General features: G+C 31.7%; 1 protein-coding gene across 4 annotated transcripts in view; it reads left to right on the top strand.

The window, feature by feature from the left end:
- Positions 1–25,974, top strand: part of LOC126854239 (retinoid-inducible serine carboxypeptidase-like) — a 37,402-nt gene that overhangs the window by 8,013 nt on the left and 3,415 nt on the right. For all 4 annotated transcript variants that reach the window (XM_050600773.1, XM_050600771.1, XM_050600770.1 and 1 more), the window contains 5 exons: positions 342–452; positions 723–945; positions 1,022–1,186; positions 1,573–1,650; positions 9,599–9,753. In XM_050600773.1, the coding sequence (XP_050456730.1) occupies positions 342–452; positions 723–945; positions 1,022–1,186; positions 1,573–1,650; positions 9,599–9,753 (732 nt within the window). The remainder of the gene's footprint in view (positions 1–341; positions 453–722; positions 946–1,021; positions 1,187–1,572; positions 1,651–9,598; positions 9,754–25,974) is intronic.

Below are 25,974 nucleotides of genomic sequence, written 5' to 3'. Positions count from 1 at the left end.
CCAAAGATTTTAAAGAAATATTTTGATTATTTTAAAGTCTCAAAAAGAGAAATAGTATAACTTAAAAAAGAAATATTTATCAACTATATAAGATATCTTTAAAAAAGCAAATACACACACAATTTTCTTTCTGAGACACATTTTTGTATTATGAAAAACAAAGTAGATATTTAAAATAATTATGATCGTTTTCTTTCTTTCTTTTTCTTTTTGTAAGTCATAATATTTGTAAATAGCTGTAGTTATTATAATTATCAAATAATAACACATTCAATAAAGTGATGTAATTTACTAAATAGAAATTTGCATACGTTTAACATAACGCAACTTATGTTCTTTAGGCTCAAAAGGCTGGCACTATTGAAAGTAATCTAAAGGGAGTTGCACTTGGGGACGCTTGGATTTCTCCTATTGATTCTACAATGACATGGGCGCCATATCTACTCAGCACGGTATTACATATTTAATTATTCATTTTATTCGTCTTTGTAGCATCTGTGCTCAATGCATGGATTTTATAATAGAATAATATAATCATGTAAAAATAATCGATCAATAACACTATTGAAAAAGAGAAATAAATACACATGTCGATAATATTTATTGACTTTCTTTGCCATCTTCCTTTTATCTTCTCATTATCAGTTACTATTAGTTTTATGTAAAATTTTGTATTCTCTATTATTTATGCATTTTTATAAAATTCTTGAACATTTTCATAGGGTATGGTTGATATGGAAGGTTTTAAAGAAATTGATGCTGCGGCAAACGAGACAAGAGATAAAATAGAAACAGGTCAATGGCGAGAGGCAACTAATTATTGGGGTTATACGCAAACTATCGTCTTAAAAAAAACTTACAATGTTGATTTCTACAATATTTTGACAAAACAGAAATGGAATTATTATCATTTATCGCCGCAGAACATATTGTCCTTTGATGGAGGTATACAATTATTTAACATAATAGATAAAAATTAACATAATAATCACATATATATCGTTTTTTTAACAAATTACAGATACTATAGATCGATATTTTATTCAACTTTGGTCTCAGTCACTTGATAGTTTGATGAATGGCCCAGTAAAAAAAGCACTCGGTCTTAACGTCACACATGGCATCCAATCAAACACAGTTTTCGATTGCTTAACAGAAGATTTTATGAAGCCTGTTATTAATATAGGTATCGACCAAATATGTCAGCTATATGTATACATTATAAAACAAAAATACGATAAAAAGAATAGTGTAATTTAATAATGCCATCTTAATAATATCATTGTTATTGTTTCTCTGTGAAACGAATGCAAAAACTAAATAATTTGTAAGTTTTGAAAAGTTGTTAAATTAATTTTCATGAATTATATAAATTCAAAAGAGGATAACTGACGGTGTGAACTTAAAATAAAACTTAAAACTCTATCATGACACATGCATTCCGATACTTTCAGACGTATGTGTTTTCTTTAAAATTGAATCTTTCGTGAGGTGTCAAAATATATTATTTCTTGTATAATGTAATACATTGCGGTTTATATGCAAAAAATGCACAAATAATTTCTGTTTCAGTGGAACAATTGCTTAATGAAACTAACTTGAACGTATTCGTATACAATGGACAATTGGACTTAATTGTCGATACACCGGGTAAGTTAATATGATTTCTTTTGTATATTGCAATACATAATGAATATTAATGCTAACAGTGTTAACACAAATAAAATAATTTTTAAAATAACTTAATATTAAAGCAAGTTATAGCAATCTTAAATATTAATGATAAAAATATGTTAACATAAATTGAAACAGTTCAAGTAAAATCTAAAATAATATCAAACAACTAAATATTTCTTAAATAGCCAAACTTATTCAAATAGAGTAAACAGAAATTCTTGAATTATTGAATTCTTTCCTCTAAACTTTGATAACATCTCAACAACTTTTTTATTAAAAATTAGGTAAATATGCATATTAGGTTACACTTCACCGATGACTTTGACCTTGACATATGTTGTCAAGGACATGATCTTGAGTAACTTTTCCTTATGAATTGATCGGCGGTCTCTTATAGTTTTTGAGATAGTTAATGTTAAAGTTTTACAGTTTTAATGTATTTTCGGTAATTATTTACTTTTAGAGGAGCACCTTGATGGTCAGAACGACCTTGACATTGACATATGTTGTCAAGGTCATGACCCTGAGTAACATAAAAAATATTTTAGCCGTCGGTCACTTATCATTAAAAAATTATTAATAAAAAAAGTTTGAAATATATTAAAGTACATGCATAGACAGAAAGCACGCGCACGTACAGTACACGCACAGCACACGCGCGCACACACACACACACACACACACGTGGGGGAGAAGCAAAAAGGGCCTTCGGCACTCCTCCCGCACCCACCCGCTGGTAGGCAGGGTGGACCTTGCTTCACAATATAGCATGTACTTTGTAATTTGTAAAGCAAGCTCCATCCTGCCTACCGGCGGGACGAGGGAGGCCGAAGGCCCCCTTGCACCCCCCTCCTCGTGTGTGTGCGCACACGCAGCTTCCTGTCCATGCATGGATATAGTTATAGCTTTGATATAGTTTAAACTTTTTTGTTAATGATTTTTCAATGGATAATGACCGACGGCTAAAACTTTTTGAATGTTGTTCAGAGTCATGACCTTCTTCTTCTTCTTCTTCCTCTTGAATTAGGCTTAGAGCTTGTTTTTTCCGATCATTTCGCCTCGCGAGGCACATTATCGGTCCTGTGAGCGTCAAATGCTTTTTATCGGGGGTAGGTTGCTGGCCTTGTCCCCGAACCCTTCTTTTTTAACTCGGGCTTGGGACCGGCTGCGTTAGATAGTGAATTAATCCATCCATCATCCGTTGCAGGCAAGATACTCTCAGCAGGTTTTTGTCATTGCCTGCCGAGAGGTGGCGACCATGAAATCCTACGATATTTTTAAGCTCGGGCTGGATTTGAACTTGAGATCTTTGCATAGAAGAAAGTAAACACACATCTCTTTGCGCCACGATCGCCACATCATGACCTTGATATGTCAATATCAAGGTCGTTCTGACCATCAAAATGCTCCTTTAAAAGTAAATAATTACCGAAAATACATTAAAACTACTGTAAAACTTTAACATTAAATATCTTAAAAACTATAAGAAACCGCCAATTAATTTAATAAAGAAAAGTTACTCAGGGTCATGACAACATATATCAAGGTCAAAATCATCGGTGAGGAGTAACCGAATATACATATTTACCAAAACCTCATTTCGCATTAAAGTGTTTGCGTGGAGGCATAGTGTTTCGCTCCTGCCTGAAGGCAGAGGCTCCACTATCAGAAAATTAGACACATAGATTTGACCATCGGCCTGTGTCCGATAGGGTCTGTGTCTGATAAGGTCTGTGTCCGATTGGGTCTGTGTTCGATCGGGTCTGTGTTCAAATATAGATGCACTGTGCGTAAAGAAACTGTGTGCAAATGAACTGTGAGCGCAAGTGATCTGTGCGTAAAAGAACTGTGCGCAAACAAATTGTGCGCAAACGAACTGTGCGCAAATGATCTGTGCGTAAACGAATTGTGTCTATTGTAACAAAAATTTATTTACAAAACAAAGTTAATAATAAATTCCCTTAAATATTAAACAGATCTCTTTTACATGCATAATGCATATGTATGTTTCAAGTTATACAAAATTAGGCATTGTGTCCAAAAGCAACAGTGTCTAATTGAACGGTGCGCAAAAAGTATGTGTCCAAATGAACGATGTACAAATATAACGTCTCCAGTCGAACGGTGTGCAATTTTATGTGTCTAATATAGCACAGTGTGCAATTGCAACGTGTTCAGTTGTATTGTGCGTAAGTGAGTCTCTCTTCCCCTCTAACGCCGGCCACTCTTGCGGACGAGTGGACAGTCCGCGAGGCCCTAATAAATATGTAACGACATTGGTCGTTACATATTTTATTCTTATTTTTCTACACGTAAATAAATAAATAAATAAATAAATTTATTTATTTTTATTTTACAGCATAAATGAGATATACAATATAAATTATTTTCTTTTTTTATTTTATTATATTGTATTTTTGTATTTTTGTTCAATATATAATTATATTATATTTTTGTATTTTTGTTCAAAACGTTTTTTTCTAAAATGCTTAGTTTTTGAAAAAAAGGGGTGTACGGGTGATCTAGGACACCCTATATATTTTATATATAGGGTGCCCCTATATACCTTCCTAAAGTTTATAACTTTATTTATATTATTTATATTTAAAAAGAAAATGCAATAATTAATTAATCAATTGAATGCCGAAATTATTTTGTTACCTATAATATGCTGATAACATGTGTGTATCTATATATATATATATATATATATATATATATATATATATATATATATATTTGTGAATTTATATATAAAGATGGAAACATACAAGTATTTGTATTTATTATCAGATAATAACTAACAAAATCAATTCGATATTCAATCGATATTGGTTAATTAATTATTATATTTTTATTTTTACACATGTTGATAATAAAAATTGGGAATTTTATATAAAAATAAAAGTATATATATATTTTCATTTTTATATATATTTATATCTTATTAGTATTTTATTAGTAACAAGATTGATATTAAAGTTTGATAATTTATCAATTAATTATTGTATACTATAGAGTAAGTAAAACTTTAAATGCTCCGTTATCAATTAGACACGCGAAACAGGCGATCATATAAATCGTAAGTTGTAAAGTAAAAAACTATTACATTTAAGAAAATACTGCTAAAAAAAATTGATAAAAATTTTTATTAAATATTTAAAAAATATATATATATATATATTAATATATATTAATATGGATTATTCTATATAATTAATAATAATTGTATTATCTTTGTATATTACACATTATATGTTACATACAAAGTGTCCCTCAAAATTTCGAAATTTAAATTTTGCAATAGAATAATTCTGGAAATATTTAATAAAATTTTTAAAATATTTAATAAAATTTTTATCAATTTTTTTAGCAGTATTTTATCTATATCTATATATATATATATATATATATATATATATATATATATATATAATTAATTTTATATAATTTTTTCGTAAAATAGAAATAATGTTTTTGTTTTTATGAAATTAATTTAACAGTATAAAAACAATGTTTTTATATTGGGACATAAAATATTAATTTATAAAGATAAACATTTATAAGAGATAAGATAAAGATGTGTATTAGTTTTCATTTCCATCATTACAATATCTATAGCAGTCAGTATGTAAGTATGTATGTATCGGGCAGTAAGTCGACTGTATGCACACACGTGCAACGACGCACGTGATCATATTAATGCTCAGTCTCAGTTTGTCGTTGTGTGTTTTGTACATACGCGTTAGAAGAGATTATCACATTATAACGCGTTATAACTTGTTGAAGTTTAAAAACTTGAGTTTTTGTGTATAATTTGTAATATATATTGTGCCCACATAATGGGACGGAAATATCACGAGCTTGCCTCTCTTTGCCCGCAGACTTTTCAAAAAAAAAAAGAGTCTCACGGTTAGTGTTATTTATATATAAGGTATATTTATATATAAGATAAATCCAATAAAGATTGACTTAAGTAAAATTGATATCTTTAATAAAATCAAATTTTGAAGTTTGCTTCTCATAGAAATTTGCCTGCAGGTGATTGTAGTAGTAATAATTATTTTGTTTGTAGTTGAAAAATAAATGATAGCGATTTTTAAATGACAGTAAGGAATTAATTTGTAATTAGAATGCAACTCACATCATATTTTCATCTGAAATTGTTTGTAGTGATTTGTAGTACAAGAATTTTTATTTGTAGTCCAATCAGGAGTGCAGTGTGTAGGGCGCAATTAGATTTATTGACAATAGAAAATTATATGTAAATAAAATTTGTGAACGTTTGGGTCTTTTTGAGACCCTCTTCAGCGCAACACAAAATTAATAAATAACTATTACATAATATTATAAATCAATCGCAAATATATATAAATTAATTATAAATTAATTATAAATTAATTCATTACTGTCATTTAAAACACCTTATCATATTTATTTTACAAACAAAATAATTATTACTACACTCATCTGCAGGCGAAATTCTATGAGAAACAAACTTCAAAATTTGATTTAATTAAAATCGGGTATCAATTTTACGCAAGTTTCTACCAACACTTGTCAGCGAGTAGAACATAGTAAACTGAATAGAAAAGTCCTTTCTTGTATTTGCTCATGAGGGTTGGCACAATTTTTTATTATATATATATATATATATATATATATATATATATATATATATATACATGGTGTCCCATTAAAAGTGGCCAATCTATTTGATCTTAAAAAAATTATAACAAATATTTATGAAATGCTTTATTGCGAGTATAGTGGTTGCTAACAAAAATTATAACGTAAAAATATACATAATATTTTTTTATTAATATGAATATTTCGATAAAATAAAAGTTATATATATATGTATAAAATGGAGAGATCTCGTATGTGTAAAATCAATTGTATTTCGTTTGTAGATAATTGTAGTGCATTTATTTTTGTTTGTTAGTTCATAATTAATTTTTAATTAATTAATTAAAGTTTGAAATATACCAAAGTACATGCATGGACAGGAAGCACGCGCGCGCACAAATGGCCCCCCTTGCACACACACGGGGGTGCAAGGGGGGCCTTCGGTCCTCTTCCCGCACCCACCTCATCGGTAGGCTGGGTGGACCTTGCTTTACATTGTAATACAATTGTTTTCACACATAATTATTTAAAAAAAGTGTTAGTCGTCGGCTAACACTTACGAATGTGTACAATGTGTATGTGCGCAATAATGTCATGTGTACAAAACGTTAATATGAATTTCTTTTATTATGTGCACAATAATGTCATATGTACAATGTGTATGTGCACAATAATGTCATGTGTACAATGTGTATGTGCACAATAATGTCATGTGTCCAATGTGTATGTGCACAATAATGTCATGTGTACAATGTGTATATGCACAATAATGTCATGTGTACAATGTGTATGTGCACAATGACATGTGTACAAACGTACGTTTGTATTTTTAATTTTTATATGTGTATAATAATGGTTGTAGGCAATCGCTCTGTAGGCAATCGGGAATGTAGGCCTCCTCTATAAAATAATTATATTTTACAGGTATACATAACTTTAATTAAAATTAAATAATAATTTAACTAAACTAAAATTAAATAATAATTCAAATTAAAGTACTATAAATAAATACAATTTTATGAATTAGTTATTTTATTATTTTTTTTATATCAGTATTTCAATTTAAAAACAGTTAATTAAAAAAATTCTGATTTTCAAGAATGTCAATAAATAAAAGTAAATAAAAATAAATAAAGGTAAATAAAATAATAATGTTCAATAATTATTTTGAAAAAATCTTATAATTAATTATACTGAAATTGAGTCTCCTTAATATAAATTTAAATAAACAAATTTGATTTGATTATTATATAAAAATTGTTTCCTATAAATAATTAGTTAAGAAAATTTTACAGAAATTTTATAAAATATTTTAAAATATATATTGTACTATACAGGATGTCGTATAAAGATTGTGTCAACGCTCATGATTGAGGAGAACACAGTAAACTGAATAAAAAAGTTCTTTACCATTTTGTCCTATAACGCAATAAAAGAATTATTATTGATAAATAAAGTTAATAGATAATTAAAGTCTGGTTAATCATCGCCGATCTTTAGCCGGCGACATCGGTGAACCGCGCTGAACAGTTGAGTCACACACACTACCAGGCGGGTGCACGTCGATGGACTGCGCTGTAATAGCTGAGCGCACACTACCAACTACCAGGTGGCTCACCGATATGCGGCAATGATTGACAAGACTTTACTCAATAATAACTCCTTTAGCGTTATAGGTAAATGGTAAAGGAAGTTTTCTGTTTAGTTTACTGTGCTTTACCCGCTCACAAACGTTGGCACAATCTTTACAAGACATTCTGTCTATATATAAAAGTATATAAAAGTAAGTATATTAAAGTATCTTAATTTAAATTTTTATTTAAAAAAAATTAATTATAATATCTTTTGTAAATAATTATTATAAAATTATTTTACATTTACTTTCTTAGTAAATTTTGTAAATTGGAGAAAACTTGTCAAAATCATTTTTTGCATGGAAGTATAAAATTCCTAAAATTATAAAAAAAATCAAATAAAATTACTTATTTAATATTTAAATTTAAATTTATTTTTATTGTTTTAATTTAAGGTAAATATGCATATTAAATTACACCTCACCGATGACTTTGATCTTGACATATGTTGTCAAGGACATAACCCTGAATAACTTTTCCTTATAACTTAATCCGCGCTCTCTTATAGTTTTCGAGATATGCGATTTTACAGTTTTATAGTTTTAATGTATTTTCCGTTATAAAATAAGGAAAAGTTTATTTACATTGTATTTGTATAGAGCAGACGTGGAAAAAGTGTTTGTTTACATTTTCGGGGACGAAGCTCCTTGGATTTTGCCACTTTACGCAAAGCGAAGTTCAACGTAAACCTATGTATTTAATTTTTTGACAGTGGAGTCCCCCCTTGCGGGGGGGCGGAACATGTGTGATGTTTTCACGCATATACTTTTTAATGCATAAATATAAAGTGGAAAGTTATAAACCTATGTGGAATCTCACTTCGCAATAGAAAATGTATGCGTGGCGGCGTGTGCCACCCTCCCTCCCCCCTTACGGATGGGCTTCACTATTATTAAAATTAGATACATTGGTTTGGATCGAACCTCGTGAAAACTTGTAAACGCATGCGGAATTTTACTTCGCATTAAAAAGTATATGCGTGAAACAGTGTGTTCCGCCACACCCCTTCTTCCTACGAGGGGACTCCATTACCATTAAACACATAGGTTTGCCTTGAACATCACTTTGCGTGGAAAGTAAAAAAGCCTGAAGAGCTTCGTCTCTGGAAATGTAAACAAATATATTTTCCATGTCTGATCTATGCAAAGACAATGTAAACAACCTTTATTTTTCCTTTATTTGTAATAGAAAAATCATTAAAATTATGAAATCATAACTTTATATATATTATATATATTATATATATTAAATAATAATAAATTATCTCAGAAACTATAAGAGACAGCCGGTTAAGTTATAAAGAAAAGCTACTCAGAGTCATGTCCTTGACAACATGTCAGGATCAAAGTTATCAGTGATGTAACCTAATATGCATATTTACCAAAAATTATTTACAAGTTTTAAAAGATATTATTAATCTCTTAATTTGTTTAAAATCGATTTTATAAAAAACCAAACTTCATATGAGATAATTTTATTTTATTCTTTTTCAGCTTTTTTTGTGTAGAATTACCATCTTTCACCAATTGCATCGTCAATAATGAACTATTTTGTATGTCTTGTGTTAACAATCTTATTGCTAGTGATTTCAAAAATTATTACGTATCATATTTTCTTACTATTATCATATAATCCATGATTACTTAATTTTATTTTAGGCACCCTTCTTTGGGTTGAAAAGTTAAAATGGAAAGACGCTAACACCTGGAAAAATTCGGTGAGGCAGCCGCTTATTTCTAAAGAGTTCATCGAGGGCTTTTTGAAAACTTATGATACATTCTGGATGTACTGGGTGAACAGAGCCGGACATATGGTATGCATTCTCTTACTTTCTCTTTTTTCATTCAACTTCCGTGCAACTTATTTATTGTAATACCACTGCAAGTAATTCTCAAGATTAATTTGCAACAAGTAAAATTCTAGTTTAAAACATGTTCTTTACATATTTAATGCCGCTTTGTATTCACTCTCATTTATGCAAAGGCATTTATCACAGATTTTTACATTATATCATATCTAGTGTGATGTGTAGAAAGTATACCTAAGATGCCGTTAATTTAAAAATGTATAAATTATTCATTAATAATTTGATTATTAATAATTAATTATTTTTATAATCTATATTATTATAAAAAAATTGATTTATTTATAAAAATTATTTATACACACATACAAAATTCTTTAACAAATATTTTGCATACATGAGCATTTTTTGTTTTAATTTGTTTTTATGATTTTTGATCTTAAATGATATAAAGTTATATTATTGATAAATATAGATAAACAGACTATAAAAAATTAGAATAAAACGGGCTCATAAATGATACAAAATTATTAAAATCATTAATACACATTTTTAAATATATCATCGAAATATAACTGTAAAGCATTTTCTGTATCGTTTTAATTTCTATTTTTCTGTCACATGTATCTATACATTAATATTTCGAGATAATAAATTTATAAAACATATTCAATTATCTACAATTTATTAATATTTAATTATGTATTTTATTTTTTTTCGAAATTTTGAAGAAAGAAAAAAATCTAATATTAATATTAGATATTAAATATTAATAAAAATGTCACTTATTATAGTGCGTTGAATTCGTCTTGAAGCCCCTACAATATTTTGAAAAATAATTGCATGATGCCATTTAAAAAATTCAAAGTGACATTGATTTTATGAAAAAAAATTTGTTCTCAAAATTTTTTATTGCACATGATAGCTTGCATAAAACAGATTAATTTTCATTATATAAACTTTTTTTAAATTGTCAAAAATATCTCATAATTCGTAGGGACCGTTACACTGAACACCCTGTATATGTATATGTATATGTATATGTATGTGTATACATATATATATATATATATATATATATATATATATATGTAAAATATAAAAATAACATTCACTGACATGACATGGGAAAATTTTTGTAGACAGCGCTGATCTATAAAATTTAAATATTTTTAAATTATAAAATAATGTCAAAAATATAAATAATAATATAATATAAAAATTTAATTTTTATATAAAAATAATATCTAAATAACTATGAATTTCTTAATTATTTAAAAATACAATCCATAGCATATTTTGTATGTGTTATATCGTACAATAATAAAAAGTATCACTATTGTGGAAAAATAAGCGAATAATTAATTTGGTAAATGTTCGGATTATTTAATTAATTTGGTAAATGTTCGGATTATTATAATTAATTTGGTAAATGTTCGGATTATTTTACACTTCACAGATCGTAAATACAAAGTAAACAAACTTTATTTTTCCTTATTTTATAATAAAAAAAACTGTAAAACTTTAAAATCTCATATCTCTGGAAGAGAGCGCTACAAAATTCAAAGTGTATGTTACTTAGAAATGTACCTCCTACAATATGTAAAAATGAAAATAATCCATGAGGTCCGATTTATAAGTTAATTCAAACATTTACCTAAATATATACTATTAAAATCGAAAAAATAAAAATGTGTCCAAAATATCTGATAAAAATCATGCATCATTCAAAAGTATAATTGAGTTAGGGTTATTTACATGACAGATTTCGAACAAATAAATCGTGTAAAATACACAATGTTATATTATAATGATGATAACTTACACAGAATTATGTATAATTATTATGGTCATACAGAATTATGTATAATTAACAATAAATTTCAAACATCATCGTGGTAAATAACAATTGTAAATTTATTATTTATATTCTATCAACCCGCGATGCTTTGTCCATGATCAAAAATTCTAAAGTCTATCACTTCGTATCAATTTTTTCAGTTTTATATTGTTTAATATTAAATAAATCAAATGTGTAAACATTAAACACCGTTTAAAAATATATGATCGAAATAAATATTGAAAAATCGCGCGTGATATATGTATTTTCATCACTTAAATGTCGCGACATACTTTTTTTTATTTATTTTATTAATTTGTGCCTTGTGGCCTTTGGATGACTTCTGCAGTTTTACAATTGTTTTATGTTTGGGTGTTTTTCTATTTTGTATCTTCATAATAACATAATAACATCTGGTTATACAGGGTGTTCCCGAATTAAATGGCCAAACTTGAAATATGAATTTAGGACCTTAAAACAAGAAAAAAAATTCCTCTGAAAGTATACTCGCAAACGCTTCGTTCAAGAGATATTGATTTTTGAAGTTTAGAACTATACAAGGTATCCCATTTTTAAATAATATATAATAAATATAATAAAAAATATAATAAAAAATATTTTATTATAGTGTTTTGAAAAATTCTCGAGATAAGCTACAAGAATATGCAATAAAAAATGAGAGTTTCCATTTAAAAAATGGAAATTGATTTTCAAATAAGCTTGAAAATGACCTTTAATGTCAAATCCAAGGTCACTATTAGATTTTGTTCCCTACAACTTTTATCTGAATCATTTTCCTTCAAACATTGATCCTGAAAAGTTATGAGGGTGGAACTTTTAAAACGGGACCCTATAGAAACGAATAATTTTAAAATGTTTCTTTTTATTTTTGTTTTGAAGATCGAAGGTCATTGACAGACTTGTGTTTGTACTGTAAACAAAGTTCCGTCTATTCGTACCTATTAATGACTTTCACTAAAACAGAAGATAGTGCAAGCGTTCGAAAAAATTACAGATGTACAATGTCAATCAGCCACTCATTCTGTCATTGATAGATGCAATGCTTGTCTCCGAGCTGAAAACCATTATTTTGAATAAAACATTTAATTATTAAAAAGATTTAATTATTAAATTTTGATTACTGTACCGCAATAAATAGAATAAATCTAGATTATTTCGAAATTATTCATTCCTAACTTCAGAAGTCAATATCTCTTGATCGAAGCGTTTGCGAGCATACTTCCAGAGAAAAATTAAGGTCCTAAATTTATATTTCAAGTTTAGCCATTTAACACGGCAATATATAATAATATTCCCCTATCTAAAATAAAATAACGAACAATTAATATAATACCTATAATAATAATAATATTAATCTAACTTAAATAATCTAAATTAAAAAAACAAAAATTTCTAATTTATATAAACAATACAATTAAATCATTTAATTCGTGTAATTTATATACCTCATAAAATTTAAACATATTTTGCTATTAAAACTAATTCAAGTAAACTAAAATGCAGTAAAAATTAAAATTAAAATTAAAATTAAAATTGAAATTAAAATTGAAATTAAAAATAAAATTAAAATTAAAATTTAAATTAAAATTTAAAATTTAAATAAAATTAAAATTAAAATTAAAATTAAAGTTAAAATTAAATTAAAATTAAAATTAAAATTAATTATACAAATAATTTCAAACAACTAAAATGGTTTATGTACACTTCATCATCTGCCATTTGTTCGTAAGACACTTCGCCATTTTAGACCGTCGCCATTTTACTGTCCGACATTTCACCGTTCAATATTTCATCATTCGACATTTCATCGTCCGACATTTCATCGTCCGACATTTCATCGTTTGCGACATTTCGTCATCGACATTTCGACATCGTCCGACGTTTCGACGTCCACGACATTCCACCGTCCAATCTATTCGCGTCCGAAGCACAAAACGATATAGGATAGATTTCGCTTTGCAGAGGAAGTTACAAGTAAAAACGCATAATTATAAATCTCGTTTTGCGTCCGAAACACAGGGCGATATGGCATGGATCTCGCTTCGCGCAGAAAGTTACAAACCCATGCCAAATCGCATAATTATAAACCTCGTTTCGCGGTCGAAGCATAGGGCGATATGGGATGGACCTTACTTCGCGCAGAAAGTTATAAACCCATGTGAAAACACATAATTATAAATCTCGTATCGCGTCCAAAGCACAGGACGAACAATGGACTTCGCTGAACGATGAAATGTCGGACAATGAAATGTCGCGAATGATGAAATGTCGGACGATGAAATGTATTAGACGATGCAATGTCGGATGATGAAATCTCGTGAACGGTGCAATGTCGTAGATGATGAAATGTCAGACGATAAAATGTCGCAGACGATGAAATGTTGAACGGTAATATAGCGACGCTAAAGTGTCTTACGAACAAGTGGCAGACAGTGATGTGACCTGCTACCATTAAAATCTGACAAATTTAAAAACTAAAAACTAAAAAACTAAACTGATTCAATAAAGCCAAACTAAAATTGATTGCGAAGTCTGAGCTCTCTAAATTATCTAATTCACATTAAATATTCAATATTTCTAATATTCCTAGCAACAATTTGTATTCCTCATCTATTTTCGTCTATCTTTCTTAACATTGCTCCTTTCTGCTCATTGATTTCCTCTTCTTTCTTCTTTTTTTACGTCTAATTATATATATATATATATATATATATATATACGTATATATATATATTTTCAGATTATACATTAATCTCGATGTCCTTTCAGTTCCTTTAAGATTTTTTCTATCTGGCATTATTATCTTTTAGTCCTCTGCATTTCGCATGATCATGATCTTCTGATTTCTTTTCCGACTTATTTCTGATGATTCTACACTTTCTTTCATTTTCTCCTTCATACATTTCATTACTAATCTTTTTCCGACTGACATGGAGTTTCCTCATACTTATTGGCTCTTTTCCTTGCCTCCATACTCAATTCTTTTATCTTAACTTCTTCCGTTAAAATATTTGGTTGAAGAATACCAAAAGTGTTTGGGGTTCTTAAATGTAGTCCTAGAATCCATTTCACCTATTTCCTCTTTATTCTATCCAATCTTTCTTTTTTTTTCAGCTTCAGATTTCCACTTCGTACTACGCCATACTTCCAACCAATGTGTCGAACATCTTCATCTTTCTCTTATAATTATGCTTGAATAACCTCAATATTCCACGTTAATTTTATTGCAATTGTCGCTCTTTTCATTCTTTGCAATTTGTTTCTCTGCTCCTCCGTTCTTTTGCATTATACAGAGTGTCCGACATGTAACTGACCGAACGAAAAGTGGAGGTAGATTGGGCCAAATTGAATCAAAAAGTCCTCTACCATTTTGCAAAATTCGCAATAGTTATTGTGTTATTAATTAAAATATGTGAGCTAATGAGCGCCTTGGAAAACGGTAGGCCGGTATCGGTAGGCATGTACGACGAATTACTTGTATACGTCTCTTAGTAACGAAAGCATCATTTAAGATGGAGTCACGCAGTCACCTCTTGCTTAGATGATACTATAATAAAGTTTTTTTCATTAAGAATTTTTTGAGTTATTTTGTATCTTAATCTGACATATTTTAATATAAAATAAAAAATATCTCGAAAATTATTTAATCTCTGATAATTGTATCGTAATACTTTTATGTACAGAATAATAAGATGAATTAAATGGTGTACAGAAAATAATTGTTTTTAAACAAATATGCAATTATTTGCAATATATTTTTTTATAACAATTATTTATTTTTTCTTTACACCATTTGATTCATCTTATTATTCTGTACATAAAAGTATTACGATACAATTATCGAATACTAAATAATTTTCGAGATATTTTATATTTTATACTAAAATATATCAGATTAAGATACAAAATAACAAAAAATTCTTAATGAAGAAATACTTTATTATAGTGTTTTGGAAAACTCTCGACATAAGCTGTAAGAATATGTAAAAAATAGGAGATTCCATTTAAGAAAGTAAAGGTGTCTTTGACTTGACCTTAACGATGCCATCCAAGGTCAAACCAATGACATCATCTCATGTTTCCCACAAAACCATACAATTTTTGTTCAAAACGTTTTTCTCTAAAATGCTTAGTTTTTGAAAGAAAAGGGGTGTACGGGTGGTCTAGAACACCCTGTATATCCATTCACTTTCATTCTCATAATTTCCATTCAATATCATCCATTCTCTTTCTTTTTTCTTCTTTATCATTATTTGTACTTCTTGTTTATCATTAATTTTCTATTTATTACTTTATCCTTTGATCTTCTTGTCGCCTCTTTCTTCTTCCTTCCTATTCCTATTGGATCACTTTCTTCTTCCGTTTTTGCGTTAAAATCTCCTCCTATCATTAAATATGCTTCTTTTTCCTCTTTTATATCTTCCATTCAATTTTTCAATGTTTCTTCAATGTTTTGACTATGCAATGTAATCATTCTCCACTTATTTTTATTATATATCAAAGTTATCTTCATCGCTCCTTTATTTATTTCACTTACATTTATTCCTTTTAGATCCTTGCTAGTTATGATAATTGCTCCTCTTTTCCTTCCTCTTACATTCTCTCTTGTTGCCAGTATTCCATTCGTATTTATTTGATAATTGTTTATTAAAAATAGTGTTGCTCGCTGATTGTCTGATTTATTTATCATATTATTAGTGATGAGTACAGTAGCGACCCGCGATTACAAATTTCTGTCGAAAGCCAAGCTCACATACACTTCAAGAACTCAACAATCTTTTTCGGATACTTGATCCTTGTTACGCAAATAACGTAATGGTAATGTATAACGTGTTGATTTTGTTACCATGCGATTAGTGATCCTTCGCCGGTTTCGCAAATTTTCGGCAATTCTAACCACTAACAGATAAATGCGCGCACAAGTAGCACGCAACTAGCTCGTGCCGCTCAACAATTAAACAAATTTATACAATTAAACAAATTTATACATCTCGCCAACCAATTAATAATAATAATAATAATCAATTTAACATTTCTCACTGTAACATAGATAACGGTAACATAGATATCGGTTTGTGGGAGTTTACATAACTTATTAATCGCTCTCTTACAAATTCCGGTTACCGTTTTAAGAGTTATAATACGCATCTTGTTATTTACCCTTGTGGATTTTAATCTTTTTTACCTTCCACTTTAAAGGGGACGCATTGTTATCTTGAATCAGGACAACATCGTCAATACCTAAATTGTCTCGTTTGTCCATTCAATTTTATCTTGCAGTAATGTCAAATATTCTTTGCTCCATTTGCACCAAAAATTTTGCTCGAGCCTTTAAACCGCCTATCATCGATCGAGCTAATTAATGGGAACCTCCGTTAAGTCTATGTCTGAAAGAAATGACTCGCCCACTAGGCACACTTTCAATGTGAACCACTTTCGTAGCGAAGCATATAAATAAAAATATGTAAGATTTATTAGTTTTCTTCCATAACTTCGATTTACTAATGTTATGTTTGGTCCAGCAAAATCTATTCCGGAAAAATGGGCACGTTGGCGTAACATAATCTGTAGGCAACTGTCCCATAACTTGCGACAACGTTCTTAGATTATTGCGAAAACAAGTCACGCATTCGTGTGTAATCCTTTTCGCGTTAGTTTTTTCCTTAAGCAACCAATACGTTTGATGGATTGAGTATGTAATAATGCCTATGGGTCTATGTGTAATAATTTACGGTATTCTCGCTCAAACAATCGCGTACTGTCGGATGGTGATATAATGATGTTTCTTTTCAAATAATAGTTGCGCGTTTTGCATTCTGCCGCCCACCTTCAGAAGTCCCCCATAAATGGACTGAGCGACAGCAATTTACTGCTATTTCGTATTTGTTTTCTGGACAATACTGGACATATACTTGATGTTACATCTAAAAAATGAGTTTGTTGTACCCTTAACATTAACAATTGATGCGCGCAACGAATCTCGTCAACTAATAAACATCCGATTGTGCAGTCTTCTCGATCCGATTTGACGTTAAAAGCAAATCAAACAATCCAGGCATTAGATCTTCGACAACGAAGAATGATTATTTAATAGAAATTCTATATAATTTGAATGCTCAATGTTCGCAAAAATTTGTATACTCGATACTTGTTCAGTCCGGATGATTCTTTTGTCTTCCTCGATGAGATGCAACAATTTCGATTTGGGCTATTCGCACTCAGCAGAATGCGATAACCATTCGAAGCTCTCCCATCAAAGCCTGCTTTGCTTCCAAATTTTTTAAACTTGTATCCCTTGAAAGTAAATCCGCGGAATTTCTGTCAACATGATGTCAATGCTTCGATTGAAGGACCGATTGAATTTCGGCCGTCCGATTAGTTATAAATAATTTCTGAAGCGATGGGTTGTCCACAATCTATGCTAGCGCTATTGTAGAATCGCTCCATGTGTATTTCCGCAAGTCCCTAATTGTCGCACGCAACGAATCGCTAAAAGCAGAGCTCAAGTCTGGCCATAAGTCACTGAATTTTACCTAAACTCGTCTATCAAATCATTCAGAGAAAATTGCCATAGAATTCTCTAGAATTCGCGATCCTCTCGATTTACAAAAATTTGTCGATACATTTTTTGCAAGTCAGCCGTGATCGCGATGGCAGGTCGAAACCGCAAAATTATATCTATTATGTTATCCTGCAAATTTGCTCCTACCATTAACGAGTCATTTAATGAGACACCTGACGCGGTCTTAGCAGAGGCATATAACTCGCAATTTCGTTGTAGTTAATTTGCGAAGCACTCCGTGATGTGGCAAATATATTGAGTTTGACAAGCTGACGCTTGGTAATCTTAGATATATAATTTAATTCAATATACTTGTGCATAAATTGGCAATACTGCCTGCACAAATTCAGATCCCTAAGAAATTTCCATTCTAAATAATTCAATCGTTTTATTGCTATTTCTCTCGATTGACCTAGTTGAGCTTATTCTCGCGAAAGAGTAATCCGATAACAAATCCTCTAGCTCTGTCTCGAATGGTTGTGTTTATGAAATGATTTTCGCAACTCTGTTTCTCTTGATAACTTTATATTATTGTCTGTATACTTTTCTTAATTCCCAAAATTTTCGTAACGTATCATCAACAGACATTTGCCGCGTAAACAAACAAGTATGATTATTCGAAAATTGACAGTTAGTGGTTTGACTTACAATTAAATGTTGTGATATTGCGTCTATCCGCTACTATCCAATCGAATTTGATATTTTGCAACATTGGTAAATCGTTGCCGAGTTCGATTTTCCAACAATTCGAGAAAGAACTTTCCGCCTATGAGCGCGTGATAAAAATTTGATGAAAAATGATAGCAAATTTTTTGTTATTTTTGGCATAACCAAATGATATACACTTAATTCAAATTTAAATGTTCGCGATTTCATTAAAATTCGACAATGACGCCTGACGCTCCACTACTCTCCATCGGCGACTTCTGCACAGCGTCCGTCGTGGAACACAGTGTGGCACAATGTATTGTGCACAATACATTGTGCCACACTGTGTTCCACGACGGACACTGTGCAGAAGTCGCCGATGGAGAGTAGTGAAGCGTCAGGCATATCCATTCAGCACGCGCGATTTGAAGGCGAGCGTAAGCGAGTTTTGATGACGACGGCCGTCGTAACTGTTAAAGCGAATAGCGGCGATGAATGTAATTTGCAAATATTACTAGATAATGTTAACGAAATTAATTTTATTACATTAACGGCATGTAGAAGGTTAAATATAAAATTGGATGGGATGTGCAAATCGCTAAGCGAGTTGAATAACATGAATTGTGCGATAAATCACATTGTCGAATTTTAATGAAATCGCGAACATTTAAATTTGAATTAAGTGCATATCATTTGGTTATGCCAAAAATAATAAAAAATTTGCTATCATTTTACTCCTGGACGATTTTTCTGAGTTCCCTGCATGCTCCCTTGCTGAGTCCGCACCCCGATCGGGCGCTCTCCTCGTCGTGTGGCACAATGTATTGTGCCGCTCACCGCATCCCCGACATAAACCGGACCTGTAACTTCTCAAAAAATGATTATATCGAAGGCAATTTAGACAGAGCTTTAATCGCTTGAATTCCTTGATTCTGTCTTCGATAAACAGGCCCAAAAATTGTTTATAGTTATAAATGAGATGATATCTTTGATACAGATAGCACTTCTTTTCTTGAGTAGTTGTTGATAGTGTCGTCTTGATCTGTGATTTCAAATTTAATGATCGATATTTATTTATTTTCTCGCAAATATCGTTCCTTGGTCTGTTGAGGATCTCGCCATCCAATGATGCTCACCGCAACAGTTGACATTGCAACTGTAAAAATTTCATCATCGTGCTCGTTGTTATTTCCTCCCAATATCTTTTCGTTGCGTTGTCCAGATTCTTCTCGATAAAATAAATAATTAATTCTCCCTAACGATTCCGTAGAAAGTTTCATAACTTGCAATACTCGTAAATGTTCTGAACGTGATTCACCTATTCTTGGATTACCTCATCTGATTCTTGCTTCACCTGCGGCAGCTCAAACAAACACTATGTGTCGCTTTCAAATGCCTCGCTCGTCATCATATCTCTTCTTCAACAAATCCCAAGCGATAATTGTCCTCCGAATGTCGATCAATCCGATGATCTTGGCTACTTGACCGCTCAATGAGCCATCTAAATATTGATATATCTGTACATTACTTAATTCACTATCGTGTATCAGCGTCTTAAACGTATCGGAATATCGGTTTCATTCTTCCATGTTTCCGTCAAATATAATTTGCAACTTTATCATGAGTAACTTTACTTGAGGTTCTCGTGCGAGCCTGGATCGCACCTAGTCTCTCCAGTAGTTGATTTTATTGTTCCATTATTCGAGCCAGCGCATCATTATTGCTATTCTTCATTGATAGCTCGGCTAATCTCTGAATTAAAATTGTCTGCTGCTTCAATATCTACGGCGACATCGCCAGTCGAACCCCCGATATTGAACGATCCGGCAGACGATGGCTTGAATCTATCATCAGTTGCAACAAGCTGTCTTTATTGCGAAATATCCCTCATCAAATTCAGTCTCCTTCGTTGCATTTCTCTTACCATACTCCTCCTCCAATACTAATGTTAATAGTTGTTGTGATAATGTTTGAAATTTTGCATATATTTCTCTATCTGAAGGCGCGTTGTGATTTCCTCCGGTGTCGCGCCTCGCAGATCCTTTTCAGTTTTGGTGATAAAATTTTTTGTAGTCGTTTTGTCTCTAATTGGTCTGCGAAAATTTTCGACATTTATTTTAATATATAACGTCACAATAAGTTTTACTATCAGTCTTGTTTCTCTGTATCAATCGAAAACGCTAAAAAAACGACAACACGAACATGCTGATATCACGCGAACAAAAACTAGCGATCAATAAGGTCGATCGCGCACGGCCAACAGTTACGAATCGAATGTTCTCGAAGCTTCTCTATTTCGAATGTCAGCTTGTTACACATAAATAGAAACTTTTACTCATCAATTGTATTACCATCACGTATACTTTTTATCTGCTTGACCAACACATACTCGCTCATAGTGATTACATCACTCAAAACTACGCACCCATTTGACTCGAAGGATTAATTATGTTCATTAAAAATAGTGTTGTTCGCTAATTGTCTAATTTATTTATTATATTATTAGTAATGAGTACAGCGGCGACCCGCGATTACAAATTTTTATCAAGCGACGAGCGCACACACATCAAGAACTCAACAATATTTTCAGATACTTGATCCTCGTCAATAATGGTAATGTACTACGTGTTAATTTATCGGTTGCTGCCGTAGGACTGATGATCCTTAACCGATTTTGCAAAATTGCGGCAATTCTCCCACTAACAGATAAATGCAACTTGCACATGACTAGCTCGTGCCGCTTGACAATTGGATACAAATTTATACAATAATCTATTACTAATTTTTTTCCATATTCTATCCTCCACCCATGTTTCTGTTAAGTTTATTTATTTATTTATTTATTTAATTATTAACGGAAAGAAATTTCTTTGGTATATACAAGAGTAATATACATAAGTGTAATAAAAATAACAAAAAACAACAACAAAGAAAAAGAGAAGAACAGTAACGCAAATTATTTTAAATGATGAAGCAAAGTGCTTCTAAAGGAGTTGAGAGAGGAGTTGTAATAAAAAGAAATCTATTCGGTCGGAAAATTTATTAGCTAGTATGCATAGGAAATTCAACGATTTAAACATGCCGTAAGAGATATGATGCTGTGACAAATATAATAACATGATAATGTAACGATGCATTCCCCCATCATTCCCGACAGGTCGCCCGTCGGAAGTCTGCCGCCCGGCGAACACCAGCCGGGCAGGGGCAGAGGCGCTTAGCGCCCTATTTTTATCGAACCGGTATACGGCCATTATACGGCCTCCGCTAACCGAGCACTTCTGACAAGCTACGAGCGCTCGGTACCGAAAAATCCTGCGTCGTTTCTCCCACCACTGAGGGGTGCCGTTAAACGATCGCGATCCCGCTACAGTAGGTATAAAAAGACCGAGAGATCTCGTCTCAGAACCAGATCGGTACTTGATCCGTCTCGAGACGTATGCTTCGAGGACACACCAGAAAACCGCTCCGCAATCGCTAGAACAGCAGTGCACTGGAGGTTGATGAGTTCGCATCTTCCGCCGAGTATTCTCGACACCTGCTCGCCTACGAATCCTTCCGAATTACGTTCGTATAGTACGAGAGCGGACGAGTTCGCCGCTCTTCCCGAGTATACTCGGGTCTTACGGTCCTGCCTTCCGACTTTCCGAATTCCGCGCTAGGCGCATCCCTGAAAGGATGGAGATTCGCGGCACTATTACCGACGCTTTACGCGCACTGCAGTTCGCTGCATCGATTTATGCCTGACTATATAAACATTAATAACAGCACACATTGTACGGCATTGTATTTATAATTCTAATTATTGCGCGAAATAACAGCCGATCGTACGCCGACGCTCCGATACGCGAAATATCGATAGATGCACACGGCGGACTTATCGCCAGCACCACCGCGTGCCCCGCGCCTTGAAGCAATTATAACACGCGGGCTAAGAATAGCGCGCCCGCTCCACCTCTCGCGCCCCGCGCCTTCGAGATATGGCGCGTCAACATAACGCGCCCGCGTTCCCGCGCGCTCCGCGTCTTCAACGGGCCAGACGACAACACAGATACGCCCGTTTCGCCTAGTGTCACAATATTGATATTTAAACACTTTGTAAATATATCTGTCACTGATCATTGCCGAAAAAGGTAAATGAAGTAATTAACATCGTAAATCGATCGTGTGTCTCAACCCTTCACGAACCGTAATCCCGACTGCGCTGTTCGCGCATCCTCGACCGCTCGTGAAGCGGCCCGTCACAATAGGATTCTGAAGCCAATAAAATATCCGATCGCAAATCGTGTAGCTTAGTCTTTAGACTACGCACATTCTGGTAGTATACCAAAGGGAAAGAATTTAGTTTTATGGCCATCGATAAGACTGATTTGCATCCACGATTCTCAGCATACCATTAAAATAACAAATTGTTTTATTCATATCACTAATGTCACGTAGTTGTACAAGTTGACTTTTAATGTCTTTAAAGAACTATCTCTGATTATGTGTTTGATCTTCTATATTTTAACCGCCCTGAGTTACAGTTTTTATTTCGCAAGACAGTTAGCATTCTTTTTAGATGGCCTCGAGTCACTTTGGCTTCTATTTCCAATCCTGAGCATTTTAGATTTTTGTGGTTTGTCCGGGACAATATTACGCAGAATGTCGTTGGCGAGAATTGAGTCCATATTTTTATTTTTTTTGAGGGTCCGACGGTTATCTCGTCCAGATTATAAAAAATCAGATTGGATGATCTTCGGTTTCGATCGGCAAGCTTCTCAATAATATTTTTCTCAAATTGTAAAGAAGGAACCAATGACGCATCGGAAGCAAGTTTACCTTTAAATTTTTCCAATGTATTCAATAAGTCCTGGATGTTATTTGTTAGTTTTGCAATGTCAGCTTGATAATTCAAGCATTTCCTTACGGAAACTTGCAAATTCAAATCAGATCAGATTCTGGATGCTTTCCAAAAGGCTCTGATTTGAGTTAGTGATAATCTTACAGTCTGAGAAAAGACCTTCAGAATCTGAGCGTCCCGCGCTGGCAGGATGTGATGCGATGTTGCAGTTTGGACAGGTCTGATCACGACGGTACCACAGCCCTTGCATGTTTTTCTGCCATCCATTTTGCGTAACAATTACAGTCCATATATGACGAAAACAAAAGAAAGCAACTCAGAAAAATAAACTGTCAAGAAAGCCGAAAAGCCAAATTCGCAGAAAGAAAACACGCCTGTCCTCTACAAGTGTATATTGTATACTTATAATGTCAAATTCTTCCAAATATTCCCATGTTTCTTCGCATTTGTTTGTTATTTCCGCTATATTTCAAAAACAGATTTATAATCTTTTTCACCTCTTCCATCTTTTCTCTGCCTTTTTTTTCGTATTTTTATTCCCTTCTTTCTTTTCTTTCCTTCCTTTTTTTATTTCATCTGTATCACCTATTCAAGTTAATTTTCTTATATCCAACTTTTTTTTATCGCCTTTTTCTTTTTTCTCTTAATTTCTATTGTAGCTCTATTTCTTTTGTTCTTAAATCATCCTCTATTATTATTATATTTTTCTCAATTCTTTCTTTTTCTTACTCATGATTTCTTTTTTTTTACTTCTAAATATCTATCTTCGTTATCATTAAATTTTTATTTCCATTCAATTTTATTTTGCTTGCTTTTTTTACTTTGTGTCTACCTTTAAATTGTTTCTTTATGTTTTTTTTTTATTTTATTCTCTAATTTCTCCATCTCAGTTTATTCCTTTTATTACAATATTGTTCTGTTTTTTCTCTCTTTTTCTTCATAATCCATTCCAACCTATTCTTTTCTTTACTATTCCCTTCGCTTATCTACATTATTCTTTCTCTTTTTTTTCCTTCTTTCTTGCTTTTTTTTTCTTTTATCATTTATTCCGGTAAATATGCATAAAAGATTACAGCTCACCGATGACTTTGACCTTGACATATGTTGTTAAGGATATGATCCTGAGTAATTTTTCCTTATAACTTAATCCGCGCTTTTTTAGTTTTCGTAGTTTTCGAGATATGCGATTTTAAAGTTTCACAGATTTAATATATTTTTTGTTATAAAATAAGGAAAAATAAAATTTGTTTACGTTGTATTTATGTAGAGTAGACGTGGAAAAAATATTTGTTTACATTTCCGAGGACGAAGCTCCTTGAATTTTTTCACTTTTCACGCAAAGCGAGGTTCAACACAAACTTGTGTCTAATTTTTTGATAGTGAAGCCGTCCCGCAGGGAGCGGGGCGGAACTACTGTTTCCACGCATATACTTTTTAATACGTAAATATAAAGTGAAAAGTTATAAACTTATGTGGAACCTTACTTCGCATTAAAAAGTATATGTGTGGAGGCAGTACGTTCCGCCCCGCTATGGGGGGACACTGTCAGAAAATTAGACACATAAGTTTGCGTTGAATCTCGCTTTGTGTGGAAAATGGAAGAATCCAAGAAGTTTTGTCTCTGGAAATATAAATAAACATTTTTTCCACGTCTAATCTACGCAAATACAACGTAAACAAATTTTATTTTTCCTTATTTTATAACAGAAAATATATTAAAACTGTAAAACTTTAACATTAAATATCTCAAAAGCTATAAGAGACCCCCGATTAAATTATAAGGAAAAGTTACTCAGGGTCATGTCCTTGACAACATATGTCAAGATCAAAGTCATCAGTGAGGTGTAACCTTTTATGCATATTTACCTTTATTTCTTCATTTCTTCCATTTTTTCTCAATTTTTCTATTTCCATTATTATTTTTTTCTAATTCTCTCCATATTTCTTCGCCTTTTGAAATATTTGTTCAGTGACTTTTCTTCTTTCCGTCAATTTTTCAGTCGTTTGCGCTATCTATAGATGAAAAACGCAACTCCCTCTTCTGAATTATTTTCTCAACACTTTTACCCGTATCTCGCTGTTTCCTAATCTCTTTTTACCGTATTACAATCTTAATTCCTTTTATTTTCTATCATCTTTTATTTTTCTTCTTTGCTTTTTTTCCCGTCTTCACTATCATTTCCTCTTATTCTCCACTCATTTACTGTTGGTCACTTTTTACTTCTAAAATTTAATACCTTCTTTTTCACTACTTGTCTCGTCTATGTACATTTCACTCATGCCCCACCGGAAGTCCTCGCAAAACACTTATTAATTATT

The sequence above is a fragment of the Cataglyphis hispanica genome, chromosome 13 (genome assembly GCF_021464435.1).
Source record: "Cataglyphis hispanica isolate Lineage 1 chromosome 13, ULB_Chis1_1.0, whole genome shotgun sequence".
Classification (NCBI taxonomy): Eukaryota; Metazoa; Arthropoda; class Insecta; order Hymenoptera; family Formicidae; genus Cataglyphis; species Cataglyphis hispanica.
Note: the sequence above shows the minus strand (reverse complement) of the source record. Positions and strands in the feature narration are given on the sequence as shown.